Source organism: Podarcis tiliguerta (assembly GCF_965153285.1).
Source record: "Podarcis tiliguerta genome assembly, chromosome: 17".
NCBI classification, from domain to species: domain Eukaryota; kingdom Metazoa; phylum Chordata; class Lepidosauria; order Squamata; family Lacertidae; genus Podarcis; species Podarcis tiliguerta.
Genome location: NC_139550.1, coordinates 26,370,062 through 26,390,561, shown reverse-complemented (window position 1 = coordinate 26,390,561; position 20,500 = coordinate 26,370,062). Strand labels below are relative to the sequence as shown.

The 20,500-nt window shown below is 41.9% G+C and overlaps 2 protein-coding genes across 2 annotated transcripts in view; one reads left to right on the top strand and one right to left on the bottom strand.

Annotated features, from left to right (window-relative positions):
- The window catches only part of ACER2 (alkaline ceramidase 2), a 130,213-nt gene that overhangs the window by 52,011 nt on the left and 57,702 nt on the right, over positions 1–20,500 (bottom strand). The gene's annotated exons all lie outside the window — the stretch shown is intronic.
- SLC24A2 (solute carrier family 24 member 2) overlaps positions 1–20,500 on the top strand; it is an 85,047-nt gene that overhangs the window by 38,832 nt on the left and 25,715 nt on the right. Inside the window, exons 3-4 of the mRNA XM_083420922.1 lie at positions 11,528–11,557; positions 14,615–14,723. Of these exons, the coding sequence (XP_083277048.1) occupies positions 11,528–11,557; positions 14,615–14,723 (139 nt within the window). The remainder of the gene's footprint in view (positions 1–11,527; positions 11,558–14,614; positions 14,724–20,500) is intronic.

The following is a 20,500-nucleotide window of genomic DNA, read 5'->3' as shown; positions in this document are numbered from 1 at the left end:
GGGGAGGCCATGTGTTGTAAAAGAAGTGTTCCCAGATATGTTTCATGTCTTCTATCTATAGTAGAGTGGGTGATAATGTAAAAAAAGGGTTTGTGAAATACACCATTGGTATAATACTCTATTTAGGTGAGTTCCAGAGATGTCGCTTAATAATGTTGGTTCCACATAAGATCATCTCTGGTAATAAAACATGGTTTCACATGAATGTGTAGTTCTTAGATGCTGGCAGCACTTAACCACATGTAAGCACATGTTTTTAAAACCTCCCTGGACAGGAGTAGGAGACCTCTTCTCTCAGTCAAGGATGTTTATTAATTTAAACACTTGGGTAGATATTTTCTAAATACTGCCCCTGACTGACTCCACAAATCCCTTTGAAATGGGACAAGAATGTTCTGTCTTCTAAAGAGTACAAATGTCACACACACAAAAATGGATGTGTGTGCCATGTAGATCTAAATTTCTCTAGGCAGAAATACTGTGCCAGCATTAACTTGAGATATTGGAGAAGTATGCAAAGGGCATTGTAAAATGCTCTGCCTCTTATTTGAACAGCCAAGGTCAACCCGATAGCTTAATAATTTTATTTTGCAGCCTGGTTCTGTTGTTAGGTGCTATTCGTCACGCAACAACATCAAAACCTTTCAAGCTCCTTGATGTTGCATTTTGGCTGGTGCATATTTGTGTCAGGCTGAACTACCCCTTTATTACATAGAAGATTTTATGGGTGCTGTTAGCATGGGACCCTGGACCTTAGCACCTGAGCAAAAAGCCCTATACTCCACAGCAGGTAGCAGGTATTGTACTATTATTGAAATTAGTTATGTTCTATGATTTCTCTATGAGCAGAATTCATCTAAGTTGTAGCAGGGGAGGAATGAGGTCCGTTGCTTCAATGGGATTTCCCTTCAATGCCTCCTTTCACTCCCTAAATCTGCTCTGGAGGGGGCCCACGGTGGGGGGGGAGCATGGACTTTCCCCCCTGCATGCGGACCCTACTTAGTTCCTATGTTGAATTCCACCATATAAATGTTAAATGAGAAAGCGGTTAATCTCTTAAAGACTCCAGGACAAAATATCTTTGCAAAATGTATTTTCACTAGATCAGTTTTGATGTTGTTGTTGTTGTTTAGTCGTGTCCGACTCTTCGTGATCCCATGGACCAGAGCACGCCGGGCACTCCTGTCTTCCACTGCCTCCTGCAGTTTGGTCAAACTCATGTTGGTAGCTTCGAGAACACTGTCCAACCATCTCGTCCTCTGCCGTCCTGTGCCTTGGCCAAAGGCTTGGTGGAACAGCTCTGTCTTGCAGGCCCTACGGAAAGATATCAAGTCCTGCAGGGCCCTAGTCTCTTGTGACAGAGCGTTCCACCAGATCAGGGCCACAGCCGAAAAAGCCCTGGCTCTGGTTGTGGCCCGGGATCTCCACAATGTTTTGGTTTGAAGTCTGTAAGTCCTTGTGGGACATACCAGGAGAGGCAGTCCCATAGGTACGAGGGTCCTAGGCTGTATAGGGCTTTAAAGGATAAAACCAGCACATTAAACCTGATCCTGTACTCCACCGGGAGCCATTGCAGCTGGTATAGCACTGGGTGAATGTGATCCCGTGGCAAGGACACCCGATGGAGTTTCTGGGTCAGTCTCAAGGGCAGCCCCATGTAGAGTGAGTTACAATAATCCAATCTGGAGGTGACCGTTGCGTGGATCACAGTGGCTAGGTCAGGGCAAGAGAGGTAAGGAGGAAACGGCTTAGCTTGGTGGAGATGAAAAAATGCCGCCTTTGTTATAGCTGCAATCTGCGCCTCCATGGAAAGGGAGGTGTCGAGGAAGCAATAAAATATACATGGGGGAGGGTATTTTTATTCAGGTTCTTCTATCTTTTATCTCCGCTCTTTTCCTTTTTTTGTTTTTTTAAACCAAAGAATGCATATTTTGAACCAGTTCTGAAGCTGGGAAAGTTTGCAGAGGACAAGAGCTATAGCGCAATGGAGAGAGAGGTGAAAGATGAGGTGAGGTCTCAAGTAGAGACATTCTGGGTCAGGATAGCAAGTGCTGGCCATGGGTCCCCTCTGAACTTGACGCATCACAGTGCTAGGGAAAGTTGTGTTCCACATGTGCTGTAGATCAAGAGAAAGGCAGATGTATGAGATTAGTTTGATTTCGTGCCAAATCCTACTTATCTTTGTGTGTGTGTCTGTGTGTGCAACACAGCTGGTTTAGCCAGCCATAAAGTACATTTGGCAAGAGTGATTTGGACGTTCTAATCATATTACTTATAAATGTGAGTTTATTGTAGTTCTTTATTAAGTAGATTTTTTTTTTCATTTGCTGAATAAACTTGTTCCACTGCCCAGAACTGAAAGTTTTTAATGTCATATCCATATTCCAAGAAATGACTCACCAAAGGGGTGCCAATCTCCTGGTTCCTAATGTTACCCAGATGCTCCTCTATTCTTATTTTGAGCATCCTTGTAGTTTGACCTGCATAGATTCTTTTTGCATGGACACTGAATGATGTATATAGCATTGTTAGTGACTTAGTGAATGATTCCAAAGGGTAAACATTGTGTGAGTCATTTCTTGGAATATGGACATGAAATTAGACGATGGATTTTGAAATTAAGCAACAGCCCATCAAGGCTTGAATGAACTAGTGTGTTTTTTTTGTTTTGTTTTTTGTCTTCTTTTAGCCTAAATAGCATACACATTGATTTGCATTATATAATTTCCCAAAACATTGTGCATTGCTGAATAATTGTTATTTTTAATGGGGGTTGTTGTTTTTTAGACTGTGTTGTTGTTTAATCGTTTAGTCGTGTCCGACTCTTCGTGACCCCATGGACCAGAGCATGCCAGGCACTCCTGTCTTCCACTGCCTCCTGCAGTTTGGTAAAACTCATGCTGGTAGCTTCTCCTTGTGCCCTCCATCTTTCCTAACATTAGGGTCTTTTCCAGGGAGTCTTCTCTTCTCATGAGGTGGCCAAAGTATTGGAGCCTCAGCTTCAGGATCTGTCCTTCCAGTGAGCACTCAGGGCTGATTTCCTTAAGAATGGATAGATTTGATCTTCTTGCAGTCCATGGGACTCTCAAGAGTCTCCTCCAGCATCATAATTCAAAAGCATTGATTCTTCAGCGATCAGCCTTCTTCATGGTCCAGCTCTCACTTCCATACATCACTACTGGGAAAACCATAGCTTTTACTATATGGACCTTTGTTGGCAAGGTGATGTCTCTGCTTTTTAAGATGCTATCTAGGTTTGTCATTGCTTTTCTCCCAAGAAGCAGGCGTCTTTTAATTTCGTGGCTGCTGTCACCATCTGCAGTGATCATGGAGCCCAAGAAAGTAAAATCTCTCACTGCCTCCATTTCTTCCCCTTCTATTTGCCAGGAGGTGATGGGACTGGTGGCCATGATCTTCGTTTTTTTGATGTTGAGCTTCAAACCATATTTTGCGCTCTCCTCTTTCATCCTAATTAAAAGGCTCTTTAATTCCTCCTCCCTTTCTGCCATCAATGTTGTGTCATCTGATTAGCCCTTGATAAAGGCCTCCTGGCCAAAATGTGGGCATTCTTCATAAATAAAGTCACCATTATTCTTCCAGCATCTTTGAGATTCATTTTTCCCATGGTCTTTCAGATGCTTCCAGATTTTGGTGCAATGTGAAGCAAGGATTCAAATTCCTTTTCAATCATAAGCATATCCAAACTAATGCAAGGCAAATAAATAGCTCCAAAGTTATATGAAAACTCATGCGCATTAGAGTTTATCAGACATCTTAGGTTGCAGAGGAGAAGTGTTCTTGGTAGCTGCTTTCTGACTTCAGAGATAGAGGGTTTTCTTAGAGGTTCTGGCAGAATATATTTCAAAAGTTACTTAAGACACTGGGATACATACATCCTTTTTCATCTTACTTTTTTGGGGGGGATGGTGGAATCGTTCTGAACATTTTAAAAAACTTGGCTTTTTCTTCTTCTGATTTTCTTTTAAAAAAAACCACACTCTTCAGAAAGCTCTAAATCATATGCATTTTCCACTAAATGAACTTCATTTGACATTAAAGCTGACCTTTTCAGAAAGCTGCCATTTTTGTTCCTAGGCTCTCTTTGTAACTTGAGTGAGCGTTGTAGGTATTTCCCTGCTCGTGTTATGTTTTGTCATGGAAACAGACCTTCTCTGTTTGCTTCTAGCTGCAAAAAAAAATATGACAAAACATTGTTGTTTGATTCAGTGGTGATGCAGTTATTATCTTCACCATTGGATGCAATTAAAATGCATTTGCCAGGCTTGGAAGAAGAGAATAAATTCGCTAAAACTGTGAGTTTTATGTAACCAGCAGTAGGAACTAGGTGTTCTCTGGTTGCATTATTGCTACCTCTTTCAAATCAAACATTTACAAGACTAAAGAAAATAAAATACAATAAAATAATTTTTAAAAATCCTTCCAATAGCACCTTAGAGACAAACTAAGTTAGTTATTGGTATGAGCTTTCAACTTGAGGTTGTAAAGGTAAAGGTACCCCTGACCATTAGGTCCAACTTCTGCCAATTTCAGAAATTGTGGGTTACTTTGCACCCACAGACTCTGGTACCCAAAACCTGTAACAATATTATTTTCTTAGATACGTCAGCTTTGTTGTTGTTGTTGTTGTTTAGTTGTTTAGTCGTGTCTGACTCTTCATGACCCCATGGACCAGAGCACGCCAGGCACTCCTGTCTTCCACTGCCTCCCGCAGTTTGGTCAAACTCATGCTGGTAGCTTCGAGAACACTTTCCCACCATCTTGTCCTCTGTCGTCCCCTTCTCCTTGTGCCCTCCATCTTTCCCAACATCATAGTCTTTTCCAGGGAGTCTTCTCTTCTCATGAGGTGGCCAAAGTCTTGGAGTCTCAGCTTCAGGATCTGTCCTTCCAGTGAGCACTCAGGGCTGATTTCCTTCAGAATCGATAGGTTTGATCTTCTTGCAGTCCATGGGACTCTCAAGAGTCTCCTCCAGCACCATAATTCAAAAGCATCAATTCTTCGGCGATCAGCCTTCTTTATGGTCCAGCTTACGTATCCTTAAATGTAATTTTGGGTGCATGGTGTACACAAGCATAGTTGATTCTCTCAATGATTTCAAGCAAGTATACTTAAAATGACAGCAAATATTTCATTTGGAGTGGTACTTGTGGGGAATCATTTATTCATAGCAATTCTTTGAAAAGGGCATCTCAACAACTTTTCCAGTGGAAGAATCACACAGCATGACAAGATAGCAATGCTGTAAAAACTAGCAGGACATTTTTATTTTATTTTATAAAGAAAATGAGGACTTCTATTGTTGTTGGGTTTTTAAAATATGTGTGGAGAGAGAGAGAGAGAACGAGAGAGAGAGAGATCGCAGCCATTTTTATTATTATTTAGTGGCTTCAGCTCTTAATTTTGTCATATTTTGAATAGTAGGAGTGATTTCATCCCAGCCAGGGCTGAACAAAGAAAGAAGTGTGATGCTAACTAGGTTTTTTGGACTCATACCAAAATGCAATGTGCTTTATTTGGCTACCTTAATAGGTTATAATAAGGTTTAAGGATTGTTACTCCCACAAGCCCTTTTGAGCTTATAATATATTTGCTCTTAGAGACTTTAGTCCTTATCTACCAAACACTTGTTCGGACAAGTAAACCTCCTCTATATTTTTTGTCAACTTAGGAGAAACTTTGCTTAGGTTTGCAAAATTCCACGAAATCATATTCCATCTTGTAAGAACGGCTTTGCCCAAATCCTGATTCAGAGAAGTGTGGGAATCAGATCTGGGTGGGAGACCCCAAAGACCTGAGGTGGGCTACCATCTGGGACAAGCAACCAGCCACTTAAAACAATGTTGGCTAGAATTAAAAGAGTCCATACTCAAGGTTGAAGATAGTTGCCATCTCATCCTAGTAAGGGTGCATTATATGAACTGATCTTCAGCATCATTATGTTGGCAGCGTTACAATATGGAGGCTCTCTAATATGTATGTGGTGAGGTGGTAAAGTTTTTGGGGAGATTTCAGAAATTGTTCCACACATAACCCCACTAATGTATATTTAGCACATCTCTCATTATATGACAGCAAAGCAATATTGATTATACACAATGGCTCATTGATACTTCTCCTGGCAGCAGTAATATTGGAAGTGGTAAGATACTAGAAGCTGAACACTAGATCTCCATTAGAGGGGTGAATATAATAGAATCTAGAATTTTTGTCTGAAAAGGTTGAGGGGCTTGGTGCAACTTTCTGAAGACTCCATGTCTGTCAAATGTTACTAAAGGATCTGACTTCCCAAGACCACCAACAGATCTCTTTCTGAGGAGATAATTTACCTTGGACATTTTGGTAGCAAAATTAAACACCAAAAAGACTGGGCTTAGAATATACATTCCTTTTTTCTTTTTCTTTTTAATATTTTATTAGGTTTTTACACAAAAGGTAAAACAGAACAAAACTAAAAAATTAAAAAATACAAATTACAAAAACACAGAAACAGCAACAAAAAACATCAAAAAAGAAAAAACATTAATAAAAACAATTTCATCTTCATAATGTTTCTTTCATTTACTTATTTCCTGACTTCCCCAAACCTCCCTCCACTGTATTCCAAATCATATATTTACTCAGCAAATTCCTACCCTCTTTCTTAATTAATCCTTATCTTAATTTTAATGTCTTAATATAACTTCATTTCCTTAAAATCTTAAAATATTAGGGCCCATATTCTATTAGAATATAATCTTAAATCTTAAAATATTAAGTCTTTATTTTTACAACTTTTATACTAATAAGCTTTTAGGTTCAATCTACATTCCTTTGAAACTTGTATGAGGAAAATGATTTGGGAAACTTGTTTGTATTTTGGAATGTTTATTGTGCTGTTTGAAACCAAATAAAAATGTGTCCATATATTTGTTCAGCTAGTCAGAATAGGCAGTAAGCTTTGTACCACGTTGTTGCATCATCTCCATCCTGTATGAGGCAGGGAGAGAGAGACGTTTGCCCTCCACAACAGGTCAGGTCACCATGTGCCAGTTAACTTAGAATAGCTTGATACCAGAGATGAAGGTTAGGAGACCGTTTTCTTTTTGTGTTTGGAAGATCACAGTCATACAGGTAAAGTGCCAGGAATAATTAGAAGAGACAATGCTTCAGTCCCCAGTAGGTGCTGAATGCTTTATCTGTAATGAAGAACTTGCCGTTCAGGTTTTGTGCTGTTTTATTCTGATTAACTGGCAAGCGAGTTGCCCATATAGTGCATTCTCATGGTAGCGGCAATGCTGTCTTTCTGAATAATCGTCACAAGGATGTAATATGAGTTAGTACTGTGTTAGACAGTACTAAAGATCGTGTTCAACAAGTCAGGTTGCACCCTTGCTGCATAATTTGTTTGACTTCTGTACTGATTGTCTCGCCTCTGTTTGGGGGCAATTCTTACACGTCCAACATCTCAGTCCCAAATCTGTTTACTTGGAGCTATTTGTCCCACTGATTCTCAGTAAATCTGCTTAGGAACTCGAGAGACCCTGCAGCTACAATCCTACACATACACACAACTTATATTTAATGATTTTATGCTTTGCTGTTGTTTCCCACTGTGGAAATACTTTGGAATACTGTGCCAATAACTCTTTTTTGAAAAGAAATGTGTGTGTGTGTTTTGGAGGGAATCATAGCACTAAGGCAATAGTACTGCCAGCACAAGCTTTTCAGCTTGCCAGGTAGAACTGTCCCCCTTTGCACTAACAGACATCCCGCTCTGGGGTGGGAAGAAGAGTGCAGAACAGTGGCGTAGCGTGGGGGGTGCAGGGGGGGCCGGCCGCACTGGGCGCAACATCTGGGGGTTAGGGTTAGGGGGCACAAATCCACGGGTTAGGGGGTGCAAATTACTTGCCTTACCCCGGGTGCTGACAACCCACGCTACGCCACTGGTGCAGAAAGCCCCATTGCACTAACAGACATCCCACTCTTGGTCTCTGATGATGATGATGATGATGATGATAGCACAGCTCTGTTTGCCGCTGCCATCTCGTACCAAATCCAAATACTGTATAGGTCTGAAAAGTATTACATACAGAGAAAATCACTCCTCCTTCACTGAGCACAGGTGTCAATCATCATGTAGTCAAAATGGCACCACCTGCACATAAGAGGAAGGTGTTAGGAGGCTCAGAAGAACCCCAAGATTTGCAGTAATGCAAGAAAAGAAATCTTTAGGAACACCTTCCCCCCAAACAGCTCATTGAGGACTCAGTGGGCACAGAATGCTGCCTGGAAGGAAAAATGGAAAACCAGGAATTGAACATAATGGGAAATGGCATGGCTGAGAGGAACAGGGACATCTTGGGCAGATTCCATTGGCTTCCCCCGTTTTCAGATTTCAGGGGGTGGGAGATGATCCTTACGTAAGACAAAACAGCTCCATCCACACACAAGAGAGCAGGTACTGTGAGGTTTGGGTGAACCCAGAGATTTGCAAAAGTACAAGGAATCTTGGGGGGTGGGGTGGATATCTAATGGGGAGGAACCCGAAACAATCCATTGGGGACTGAGCAGGATCAGCAGCCCTGAAGTGCTGAATCACTTGGAAATGCAAACAGAGCAAGGAATGGAATGGAATGGAATGGAATGGGCTGACTGGTGAGGAGAGTTGCAGTGGGGCAGGAGAGGCTAGCTGAAAGAACAAGGAGGGAGCCCAGAGAAAGTGGAAAGTAGGCACTCATACCTTGGTCTTTTCCATTATTGTCCTCTGTCTCCTTCCCTTTACTCCTTTTGGAGAAATTAGGAGAAATCTGCTTCCAGGGCAGATAGATAGAGATAGAGATAGAGATAGAGATAGAGATAGAGATAGAGAGAGAGAGAGAGAGAGAGAGATAGAGATAGAGATAGAGATGATAGAGATAGAGATAGAGATGATAGAGATGATAGAGATAAAGAGAGAGAGAGAGAGAGAGATGATAGAGATAGAGATAGAGATAGAGATAGAGATAGAGATAGAGATAGAGATAGAGATAGAGATAGAGATAGATAGAGATAGAGATGATAGAGATAGAGATAGAGATAGAGATAGATAATTCCCAGTAGTGATGTATGGAAGTGAAAGCTGAACCATAAAGAAGGCTGATCGCTGAAGAATTGATGCTTTTGAATTGTGGTGCTGGAGGAGACTCTTGAGAGTCCCATGGACTGCAAGAAGATCAAACCTCTCCATTCTAAAGAAAATCAGCCCTGAGTGCTCACTAGAAGGGCAGATCGTGAAGCCGAGGCTCCAATACTTTGGCCACCTCATGAGAAGAGAAGACTCCCTGGAAAAGACCCTGGTGTTAGGAAAGATGGAGGGCACAATGAGAAGAGGACGACAGAGGACGAGATGTTTGGACAGTGTTCTCTAAGCTACCAACATGCGTTTGACCAAACTGCGGGAGGCAGTGGAAGACAGGAGTGCCTGGCGTGCTCTGGTCCATGGGGTCACGAAGAGTCGGACACGACTAAACGACTAAACAACAACAACAATAGTTGGGTAGTGGGTTGAAGTCATCAACACTTGATTGGAGCCCAGGAAGCTGTAGAACAAAAGTACCACTTACAGTAGCGATTCGGCAGGATGGTAAATTGTATCTGCAGATAAGCTTGTGCTTCTACAACAGAAGAACCCTTTTCCATTTTGACCCCAGTTGACTTTTCCTTGGCGTAATAAGTTAAAAAAAGAGGAAGGGGAAGTTTTCTCATCTAGTCTACCACATCGTTTACCACAATTTACATGTAGCTTATATGGGGCTTTAAGCAAAGTCTTCCTTAGGTTGGAGACCTTAGTCCTGCTATCTAGACATCTCAACTCTTCATCTAGAGCAGGCATAGCCCTCCACCAGTTTTGGGACTACAACTCCCATCATCCCTAGCTAACAGGACCAGGGGTCAGGGATGATGGGAATTGTAGTCCCAAAACAGTTGGAGGGCCAAGTTTGGCCAGGCCTGATCTAGAGTTTCTGCAGATTGAAGTTGGAACTCTGTTGTGCCCTCTACTGCTGAACTGGGGAACCTTCCATAATTGATTTCTTTTTAGCCCACATCCCAACAATTCCCTAAATATCAGAGTTCATTCTTCAAAAAAACTGGATCAAAGTGAATATAGGAAAGTTCAGCTTGCTTTTTATCTTCTGCCAGTGGTTCTCCTTCTAAGGTCAACTACAAACGAGCCGTATCTATTGGCCTGAGATGGAAATTCTGTTTTATAAATTGTGGGTTCTCTTACTTTATATCATGTGTATTATTGCATAGTATGTTCAGTGTACAGCATACTCTGCAATGTTTTGCATCACTAAAACTTACAAATTGGGTTGTGGCTGGCTTCCCTAATAGCTTGTGGCTTGAAATACCAGGAATGTGCTTATTAAAGTATCTTTGAACAGTTCGGGCATCTCTGGAGCAGGGCCAGCCATGGACATTTTGCCACCAGAGGCAAACCAGAAATTGCTGCCCAGTTTCCTCCTCCTCCTCTGTACACCCAACATGCATTAGATGTCAATCAGGCAAAGGCCTGGTTAAAGAGGAACTTTTTCTATCTATTATCATTTATTATAAAAGGTAAAAGGACCACTGACTATTAGGTCCAGTCGTGGCCAACTCTGGGGTTGCGGCGCTCATCTCGCTTTATCGGCCGAGGGAGCCAGCGTACAGCTTCCAGGTCATGTGGCCAGCATGACTAAGCCGCTTCTGGCAAACCAGAGCAGCACACGGAAATGCCGTTTTCCTTCCCGCCGGAGCGGTACCTATTTATCTACTTGCACTTTGACGTGCTTGCGAACTGCTAGGTTGGCAGGAGCAGGGACCGAGCAACAGGAGCTCACCCCATTGCGGGGATTCGAACCGCCGACCTTCTGATCGGCAAGTCCTAGCCTCTGTGGTTTAACCCACAGCACCACTCGCGTCCCATTATTTATTTATTATACTTGTCCTGTAAAGGCCAAGCTAGATGTGAGGGGACATGGAATTAATTGTGTAGATACAGTTATGTGCACTTAAATAAATTTGTAAATAACATCCATGGGAAGCCTCCAAGTTGTTGAGGATTGGGATGTGGGACTGCTTTCCACTGTCCAAACCATTACTTCTCTGAAGAGATTCACATTTTAAGGGAAGTCCTCATTGGTCCTAAATATCAATTACAGGTATAGTAGGTATGTAGTCTTTGTTTCAAAATGTCAAGGCAATCATCCTTATTTCTTCAAGCCATTCTTCTTACAGCAGGATTACTCTGAGGTGCTTTATTGACATATTTATTTACATAGATGAATAATTCAGATGCATATGTGTCTAGAATAAATGTCTAGAGTTGCATGACACTGAGATGTGACTCTTTTCTAGAGAATGTATGTTAGCATTTCTAGGGAGAGAGAGAAATTATTGTGCTGTCTTGACACTTTGTTTAACACTTTCTTTTGAAAACATTGGCATGCTTTACCATCCATTTTACTCTTTTGTTTTGTCTTTTCTTTTTCCTTTCCACTCATGCAGTCAAATGCCGGAGATGACCAGACACTAACGGTAGGCAGTACCAAGTGTCTTTTTATATCTAGTCATTTTGATTCTAAAATGCATAGTCAGTTTTTTTATTATATATGTGATGATATAATTGTAAAACTTAGAATTCTAGTGCTAAAACTATTTCTGGGATTTTACTTTTCCATTTCATTTGCATTTTATTGGAAGATGGATGCATATACAGAGGGCCTGCATCCAACTAAGTTTTATTCACAGTTGGCCTGTTGAAATGAATGATCCTTAGTTAGGCATGCTCATTAATTTCAATAGGTCCACTGTCAAGTATGACTTAAGACTGGATACAAGTCAGAGTTTGCCATTTTTCCTTGGCCTTAATCACCAAGCCACTTACAGTCATACCTCAGGTTACAGACACTTCAGGTTGCGTTTTCTTGGGTTAAAGGTAAAGGTACCCCTGCCCATACGGGCCAGTCTTGACAGACTCTAGGGTTGTGCGCCCATCTCACTCAAGAGGCCGGGGGCCAGCGCTGTCCAGAGACACTTCCGGGTCACGTGGCCAGCGTGACATCGCTGCTCTGGCGAGCCAGAGCCGCACACGGAAACACCGTTTACCTTCCCGCTAGTAAGCGGTCCCTATTTATCTACTTGCACCCGGGAGTGCTTTCGAACTGCTAGGTTTGCAGGCGCTGGGACCGAACGACGGGAGCGCACCCCGCCACGGGGATTCGAACCGCCGACCTTTCGATCGGCAAGCCCTAGGCACTGAGGCTTTTACCCACAGCGCCACCCGCGTCCCCTTTCTTGGGTTACGGACCACCAAAACCCAGCAGTACCGAAACGGGTTACTTCCAGGTTTCAGTGGTCGTGCATGCGCAGAAGCGCTGAATCGCAACCCATGCGTGTGCAGGTTGCAAACGTGCATCCCACACCGATCACGTTCGCAACCCGAGTGTCCACTGTATTGTAGTTGCTTGCCTCTCTCCTTGCAGTTTTGCAGCCCACAAGAAACCAAGGTGTAGAAGCTGTCTAGCCCAGTTTAGGTGAAGAACTTCGCTTTCATTGGCTAACTGGCAGCCAAGGACACATTTCCCTTTCCTTTGATAGCTAAGGTAAAGGTAATGAGACCCCTGACTATTAGGTCCAGTCGTGACCGACTCTGGGGTTGCGGCGCTCATCTTGCTTTATTGGCTGAGGGAGCCAGCGTACAGCTTCTGTGGCCAGCATGACTAAGCTGCTTCTGGCAAAACCAGAGCAGCGCACAGAAACGCCGTTTACCTTCCCGCTGGAGCGGTACCTATTTATCTACTTGCACTTTGACGTGCTTTCGAACTGCTAGGTTGGCAGGGGCAGGGACCGAGCAACGGGAGCTCACCCCGTCGCGGGGATTCAAACCGCCGACCTTCTGATCGGCAAGTCCTAGGCTCTGTGGTTTAGACCAGAGTGCCACCCACGTCCCACCTTTGATAGCTAACTCTCTTCAAATGCCTGTTCTTTCATTCATGTCACCTCAGTAGATACGGTTTTGTGAATGTGTTTGCCCAGGTCATGCGTAGCTCCCCTCTCAGGGCTCATGTGCTTAACCAAACCCCCCTGGTTATAAAAGAATGGCCCTGCAAGTTATTTTTTTCTTTTCCACCAACTGCGCATACATCTTACAGTCATATATATTTCCAGAGTTATAATTCCACCTACAAAACTACAGTGAGTCAGAAGAATGAATTGCATATGAATATGGAAATCATGTTAAGAACTTCATTGCTTTTCCATAGGTCTGGTTCACATGTCACTTAAAAAGCAGGGGTCGGCAAAGGTTTTGTGGCTTGGGCCGGAGTGCGCACGCATGCGCAAATGCTATTTCCGGCGCTCCTTCCGGTGCGGAGGAGGCTTGCCCTGTTTTTAATGTGTGATATTTTAGTGTTTTTTGGTTTCTATGGAAGCCGCCCAGAGTGGCTAGGAAAACCCAGCCAGATGGGCAGGATACAAATAATTAATAATAATAATTATTATTATTATTCCCATTGGCTGCAGGAGCTTCCTGCAGCCAATGGGAAGCCGGGCAGCATCACGGAAGGCGGTCCCCGCTCTGCTCTGCGCCGGTTTAGCATGGCACACGGGAGCCGACTAAGCAGGCGGCGAGGGTCCCCTAGCGGGCAGTGTGGGTCCCTGGGCCTTAGGTTGCCAACCCCTGCTTTAAAGCACAGTTGAAATAAAACTACCACACTGTTCAAAAGTTCCCGTTTTCTTCCTTTTGCTGCACCAAAAAGCAATCAAACCAGACTGGCCATAGTACACATGTCCCTTCAAGTGTCCCATTTTCTAGGGGCAATCTCAGAAGCCGTCCCAATTTCTGATTTGATCCTGGAATGTCCTGGTTGTCCTTTTTTTACTCCCCTCCACAAATGCCCACTCCTGCCACGAACCAGTAAGTAAAGGGGAAGAGTTACCTTAGTAGATGCCTGGTCTTGTTTTTAGACCAATTTGGAGCCTTCATTTTGCTCAGTATTTCTGCTGTGGGCTGGAAGAGGCCCCTTTTTCCTTGGCCACAACTAACTTGTCATTTGCTCTTAAGATACTGGTGTTTATGAGGCTTATATAATGTGACCCAGAGACTGAAAACCTAGCTTTATGTGAAGTATTTAAGACTATATTATCTTAAAAAAAAAAATGATATTTACTAAGTTTTCCATTGTAACCATCCAATAAAAACCACATGAAAACATTCCAAATTATAATACAATTTAAAAAGCCAAACAACTATGCCAAATTATATATCTTTGGGTGACTTCCCATGCTCCGAAGTTTGGGGAGTGATGATCTAATGTTGCACTGCATTCCTTAATTAGTCCAAATAGTCCTGATAAACATTTCCGATATTGATCCTTCGTTTATTTTTAACAGCCTCTGAATTCATTTAGCAAGCGGGTTAGTCCTGACTGTACGACCTTATTGTGTTATCTAATTATTTTCCTAAAATATTTAAAAAATAACAATACCTGCTTTATATACATAGTAGGGAGGAGTCACAGTGTTGTAGTACATGAAGTAAATTTACTTTCCAAACAGGATTTAAATAGTTTTTTCCCCTCTTTCCCCCTTTAGACTAAGCCCCGTCTGCAGCGTGGTGGGAGCTCTGCATCTCTGCACAACAGTCTAATGAGGAACAGCATTTTCCAGCTTATGATTCACACTCTTGACCCACTTGCTGAAGGTATCGCTTCAATGTGTTTTATTTTTTTCTGTTGCTTTTCTTTCCCTCTTGTTAATTTTATTTAAAATTGCCTTCGGTAGCTAATGCTTCTTTTCTCCTGTTCTCTTCCGGCGCAGTTGACAAAATGGCTGCTTTCTTTTCATCTCAGTAGGGGGCTTCCACACGTGCAAAAACCTCCCATGCACAAACATTGGTTTAAAATCAGCCTTTAAATCAAGGTCCTGCTGAAAGAATTCCTCTCCCTTCAGATAAAATAGACAAATGTAGACACAGCCCTGTTTGTGTGTTTTGTGTGTATGCAGCTGTGTGTGTGTGTGTGTGTGTGTGTGTGTGTTCTTAAGTCTTGGCTTTAGCTTTTCATACAGATTATGTCTTCCGAAATAACACTTGCATCTACAAGGCTAGAATTTCTCCAAAAATAAGTAATCGTATGTTAGCAAACTATGAGAATATTCTCATCATTTGCTTACTCAAGTGATTGCAAAATTTAAATTGCTCTATATTAGAAGCACAAGGAATTTGGGTTTCCCTAGAAAACTGTTTAATTACATATTTATTTTTTTTAAAAAAGGGAATACTCCACATCTCTTTGAAACGAAGATTTTGGGGTTTTTTGTCATTTTTAACCAAATGATGTAACGTTCACCAGTCTTAAAGGAAAAGCTGCTACTCTTTCATTCCTTACGTTCTAAGTCTCTTGAGAGCCAGTGTGGTGTAGTGGTTAGGAGCGGTAGCCTCGTAATCTGGGGAACCGGGTTCGCGTCTCCGCTCCTCCACATGCAGCTGCTGGGTGACCTTGGGCCAGTCACACTTCTCTGAAGTCTCTCAGCCCCACTCACCTCACAGAGTGTTTGTTGTAGGGGAGGAAGGGAAAGGAGAATGTTAGCCGCTTTGAGACGCCTGAAGGGGAGTGAAAGGCGGGATATCAAATCCAAACTCCTCTTCTTCTTCTTCCGCTCAGACAAGTACATGTGCTTGAAAATGTTGTCAGAAGCGATTGAGACTCTCTTGACTGTATAAAGCTTCGCAACTGCCACTGGAAGCCTTGCAGCTGCTCAGTTGAAATTAACTTTGCCAGTAATAATCTGTCTGGACTGTGAAGGTTAGCTTTTAAAAAATAAATAAGATTTGTATCTTCTGTCATCTTACTAAAAGAAGCAAACAAACCCCAAGACACCCAACCAAATTGTATAATTTGCCTCCTTTTATATTCCTTTGTTTTCTCCTTCAAAGCATAGCTTTGCATCTGCCTTGCATCATCTGCCCTAAGCAGCTGCCGTGTAGCCTTTCAGAACCATGTTTTAAAAACATAACACAGTGTTGAAGGAGGTTTACTTTTCCTCTCCTGTAACAAAAGTATTTAGATGGATATTCCAGAAATCCAGTGTCAGCACTCATTTATTGGTGGGCCATGACCAACAACTAGCTTATGCCTTACCCTAAATTTGCACCTGCGAAAGCACCACCATCTTCTTAAAGTCTTCTTAAAAGGTTGAGGGGGAGAGCATGGGAGATCAGGCAGGAGGTAGACAAGAGATGGGGAAAGCTGGATCAAAATTAATATTCAGTCTGCATTATAAGCCAAGAACAGAAATGTGTGTATTCAAAAATTGGGTCTGATCTTGAAATATTATTTTAGCAAAACTATAAATCCTGCAGGTGATGCGGTCAGCTAGTTGTGAGATGACGACGATGACAATTGTGATTAAAGTTACCAAGGCGCTGCATAAAGATTAATTTTTTAAAATTACATTTCCTTCCCACAACCTTACGGTCTAGTAGATATGATACAAAAGGGGAAAGGGGTTGAGAGTTCAAAGAGGGAGAGCAAACTAGTACCGTTAACTCCCCCCCCCAAAAAAAATTATTCATTTTGTAACACAAATGAACAACAAAAACAAAAAAGCAAACAATACAAACAAATTCTTATCTTATCCTTATTTTTTCTAAACATTGTGAACTTCCCTAAGTCTCCCCTACCTGATTTTCATTTTAACTCATCTTTAGCAGATTACAAATATCATAATTTGTAACCATTTTTTTATCACACTTGCTTTCCCCATAAAAATCTTCATATTTTATCCCTTACAAATAATACTGTTTTAAAATAAATTATCTTCTACTTCTAACCCTACAGCCTATATCCACTTCCAAAGCTATTCTGAGATTTAAATATTAACATATTTTTTCAAATAGTCTTTAAACTTCTTCCAGTCTTCTTCCTCTTCTCTCTGGTCTCAGAATCTCCCAGTCAGTTCGGCAAGTTCCATATAGTCCAGTGGTCCCACTAATGTTATACGTGTTGAACCATCAGGTGGGATGGCCACTGAGGGAGATGGTTTGGGGAGAGCCACTGCTTTTTCATCTATTGTACTAATAATAGCATTAACTTAGGACATTTAATAAGGATTAAAGTATTCCTCGGGCCATTAAGTTATCCTGGGTAATTGTTTGTCTTCTGGGAATCTAAAGTATTCATAAAGTGCTTTAGAGTGTTCAAAACGCTTTGCATACATTAAATTGTACAAAAAGGGAGGCACGGTTATCTCCATATTACAGATACAGAGAGAGGGACTGAGAGATAATGGCTTTCTTAAGAAAATGAGCTTTATTTGTATCTGTCTCACCCTTCACTACTGCATTTATAGGCAGCTGACATCTTATGACTATAAACAAACATAATAAAATTATGACAATAGATAAAAACTACAACAGTAAACCACCAAACATTAAAACTAGGAATTTCCTGATTTGTAGCTCATTTTCATGCAGCACAAGTCTATGCCTGTTTACGCAAAACTAAGTCCCACAGTGCTCAATGGAACTTACATCCAGGAAAAGCGTGTAAAAAAAAATTGTGTCCTTAGCTACTGTGCCATATCAGGACATCACCTGATTCTTAAGGCCTTTTAATCCACTGGCATTATTTAAACTTTGCAAGAAATTTGCAGAATAAGTTATCACATCTTAAAGCATTTTTTTTAATTCATAAAAAGAACCGTATAAATATTTGAATACTTAAGTATACTTTCACCCCATTCCGTCTTATTCCCCAAACTTACAAATGTGTACAGGTAACTTTAATCTTACGCTTATTTTACTTATACAGTTGCAATTTTGTGCAGGTGAGCAGAGGAAACCCAGTCTCCATTTATTTGTTTCCCCACAGGCAACTGCACCAAGCTCCTATTGCAGTACCCCAGGTGTCAGGCTTTGGCAGGTGTCTTAGAGAGCCAGTGTGGTGTAGTGGTTAAGAGTGGTGGACTCGTAATCTGGTGAACCGGGTTCGCTTCCCTGCTCCTCCACATGCAGCTGCTGGGTGGCCTTGGGCCAGTCACACTTCTTTGAAGTCTCTCAGCCCCACTCACCTCACAGAGTGCTTGTTGTAGGGGAGGAAGGGAAAGGAGATTGTTAGCCACTTTGAGACTCCTTAGGGTAGTGATAAAGCGGGGTATCAAATCCAAACTCTTCTTCTTCTTCTTCTTCTTCTTCTTCGAGCCCACTGACCTCTGTCCCCAAGCTGGGCAGGTGCTTACTAGGCTTTGGGAAGGAAGAGGGAGGACTCAAGGACTCTGCCAGAGTCCTCACACCTGCTTCCCAAAGCCAGGCAAGCACTTACTGAATTTTGGGAAGGCGGCAGGAGGGCTTCAGGACCTTGTCAGAGTGGAGTGTTTTTTCAACTTTCAAATTCCAAAAATGTGGGGTGCTAAAAAGTTGTAACATCGCCACTTCCAGGGAGGAAAGGTGGCAGACTAGTCATGGACTGCTGACACTCCTGTCGGCAGAGATAATTATGTTGTGATTGAGATAACCAAGGTATGGTGCTTGGTTACCAAAACTTCCTTTTGAGATAAAGGAGTTCAGCAGTGAGCATCACATGCTCAGAAGAAGATGTTCATCATGCCAGAGACAGAAGCTTTCGGGAGTGGAGGATCATCTAGAGAGAGGAACAGTCATTGGGCCTATGCACCGCATAATAGCCCTTAAATTAGGCCATCGGGTCAGCGAATCCTCCTTCTTTTCACTACTACTAAAATTGGAAGTAAATATGAGTTTGATTTTCTGCCAATTAATTAGCACCCAGAAAGGAAGCAGGCTATGGAGGGTGGGGCGGCAGCGGTGGCAAAAAAGCACTAATTAACAGGCTAGAAAATAAATCTAAAATTAATTACTATCAACTTCGAAAGAATACAATTTATAAGATAGACCTGAATCTGCTTTCAGTTTTCACTTTGTATTGCCTGTAAATCTCCATCTTGTATGTGCTGTGTTGGCTGCGGAAACGAATCTGAAAAGGAGACTGCCAAGGGGGAGATTAATAGAACCCAGTATGGCAAAGGCAATGCTGAATGGTTCACCAATAGTTTATAAGCTGACAGTTAAGAGCTGAGATGTGTAGAACGTTAAGAGAGATTGGATGAGAGATGCTTCAGACTAAGAATGCACAAGACCTGTGGGAAAAGATGTGTTTCTATATCTGCCTGAACATGTGCAAACCTCTAGTGAATATTGTTAATAATCAGTAATAATAAATGTATGGCAAGAATATACTACTAAACATGATACTTTAAAAAGCTGTACAATCTTTTTTTAAAGAAATCAATATGCCACTGCTTTTTCACCTATTATGCTAATAATGGCATTAACCTAGGGCACTTATTAAGGATTTTAAGTATTCCCCAGACCATTATGCTGGGTAATTGTTTGTCTTCTGAGAATCTGAAGCATCCATAAAGCTTGGTTTGTTTTCCAACTGCTCGTGCCTCATACCTCTGTAACTTGGCGAGAAACTGGGAAGGAGTGGCTGAATGACTCGTGGTTAAGCAAGCCTGGTGGGTTTGGACATAACCCCAAACCATAGTTGAAAGAAACCACAGGCTAAACAAACCATGGCTTACTTACTCAGGGGCTGATTCTGCGTAATGTATTTGCAGAAATTCTGAGGTATCAGAATTTGAAACAAAAGTGACTAATAATCCTAGATTAGTGAATCTGTTTAGGCTTAGATTGGAGACACAGATAACACACCCTTCAGATCCCTAGCTGTGCCAATACGTTGTGCACTTATGGCCTTGATTTCTTCTTTCCTACTCCTGCATTTGTTAGCGTGTACCTTCCTTCTTTTCTATTAGCATCTTTTCTGTCAATGGGGAAATCTGATTACAAAATACTGGATATCTGATATCTCTTTTCTTACGTGTTCATTGTCATTCTTTGATTTGAGGCATGTTGTGCAACGACCCCTCTCCCTTCTGTCCTTTCAAAAACCACTTCAGATCGCAATATGTAATCCTTTGCATTTCTCCCCCGCCCCCAGTTAATTTATGATACTTATTTCATTTCTCCTAGTCTCTTTCTTTTAATAAATTCCTTCCCTGAACACCTCCTCTTCTTTCCTCCTCCTTGATTATTATATCCATCTGAGATCGTCCTGGTACCTTCCTCAAACTTCCACTTGGCAGGCACTATTACAGTGGTACCTCGGGTTACATACGCTTCAGGTTACATACGCTTCAGGTTACAGACTCCGCTAACCCAGAAATAGTGCTTCAGGTTAAGAACTTTGCTTCAGGATGAGAACAGAAATCGCGCGGCTGCAGCAGGAGGCCCAATTAGCTAAAGTGGTGCTTCAGGTTAAGAACAGTTTCAGGTTAAGTACGGACCTCCAGAACGAATTAAGTACTTAACCCAAGGTACCACTGTATTTTCCTTAAATGAGAAATGTTAAGGATAAACTCTCTTTCCAGGATCCCAAAGAATGTCAGCTTAAGATAATG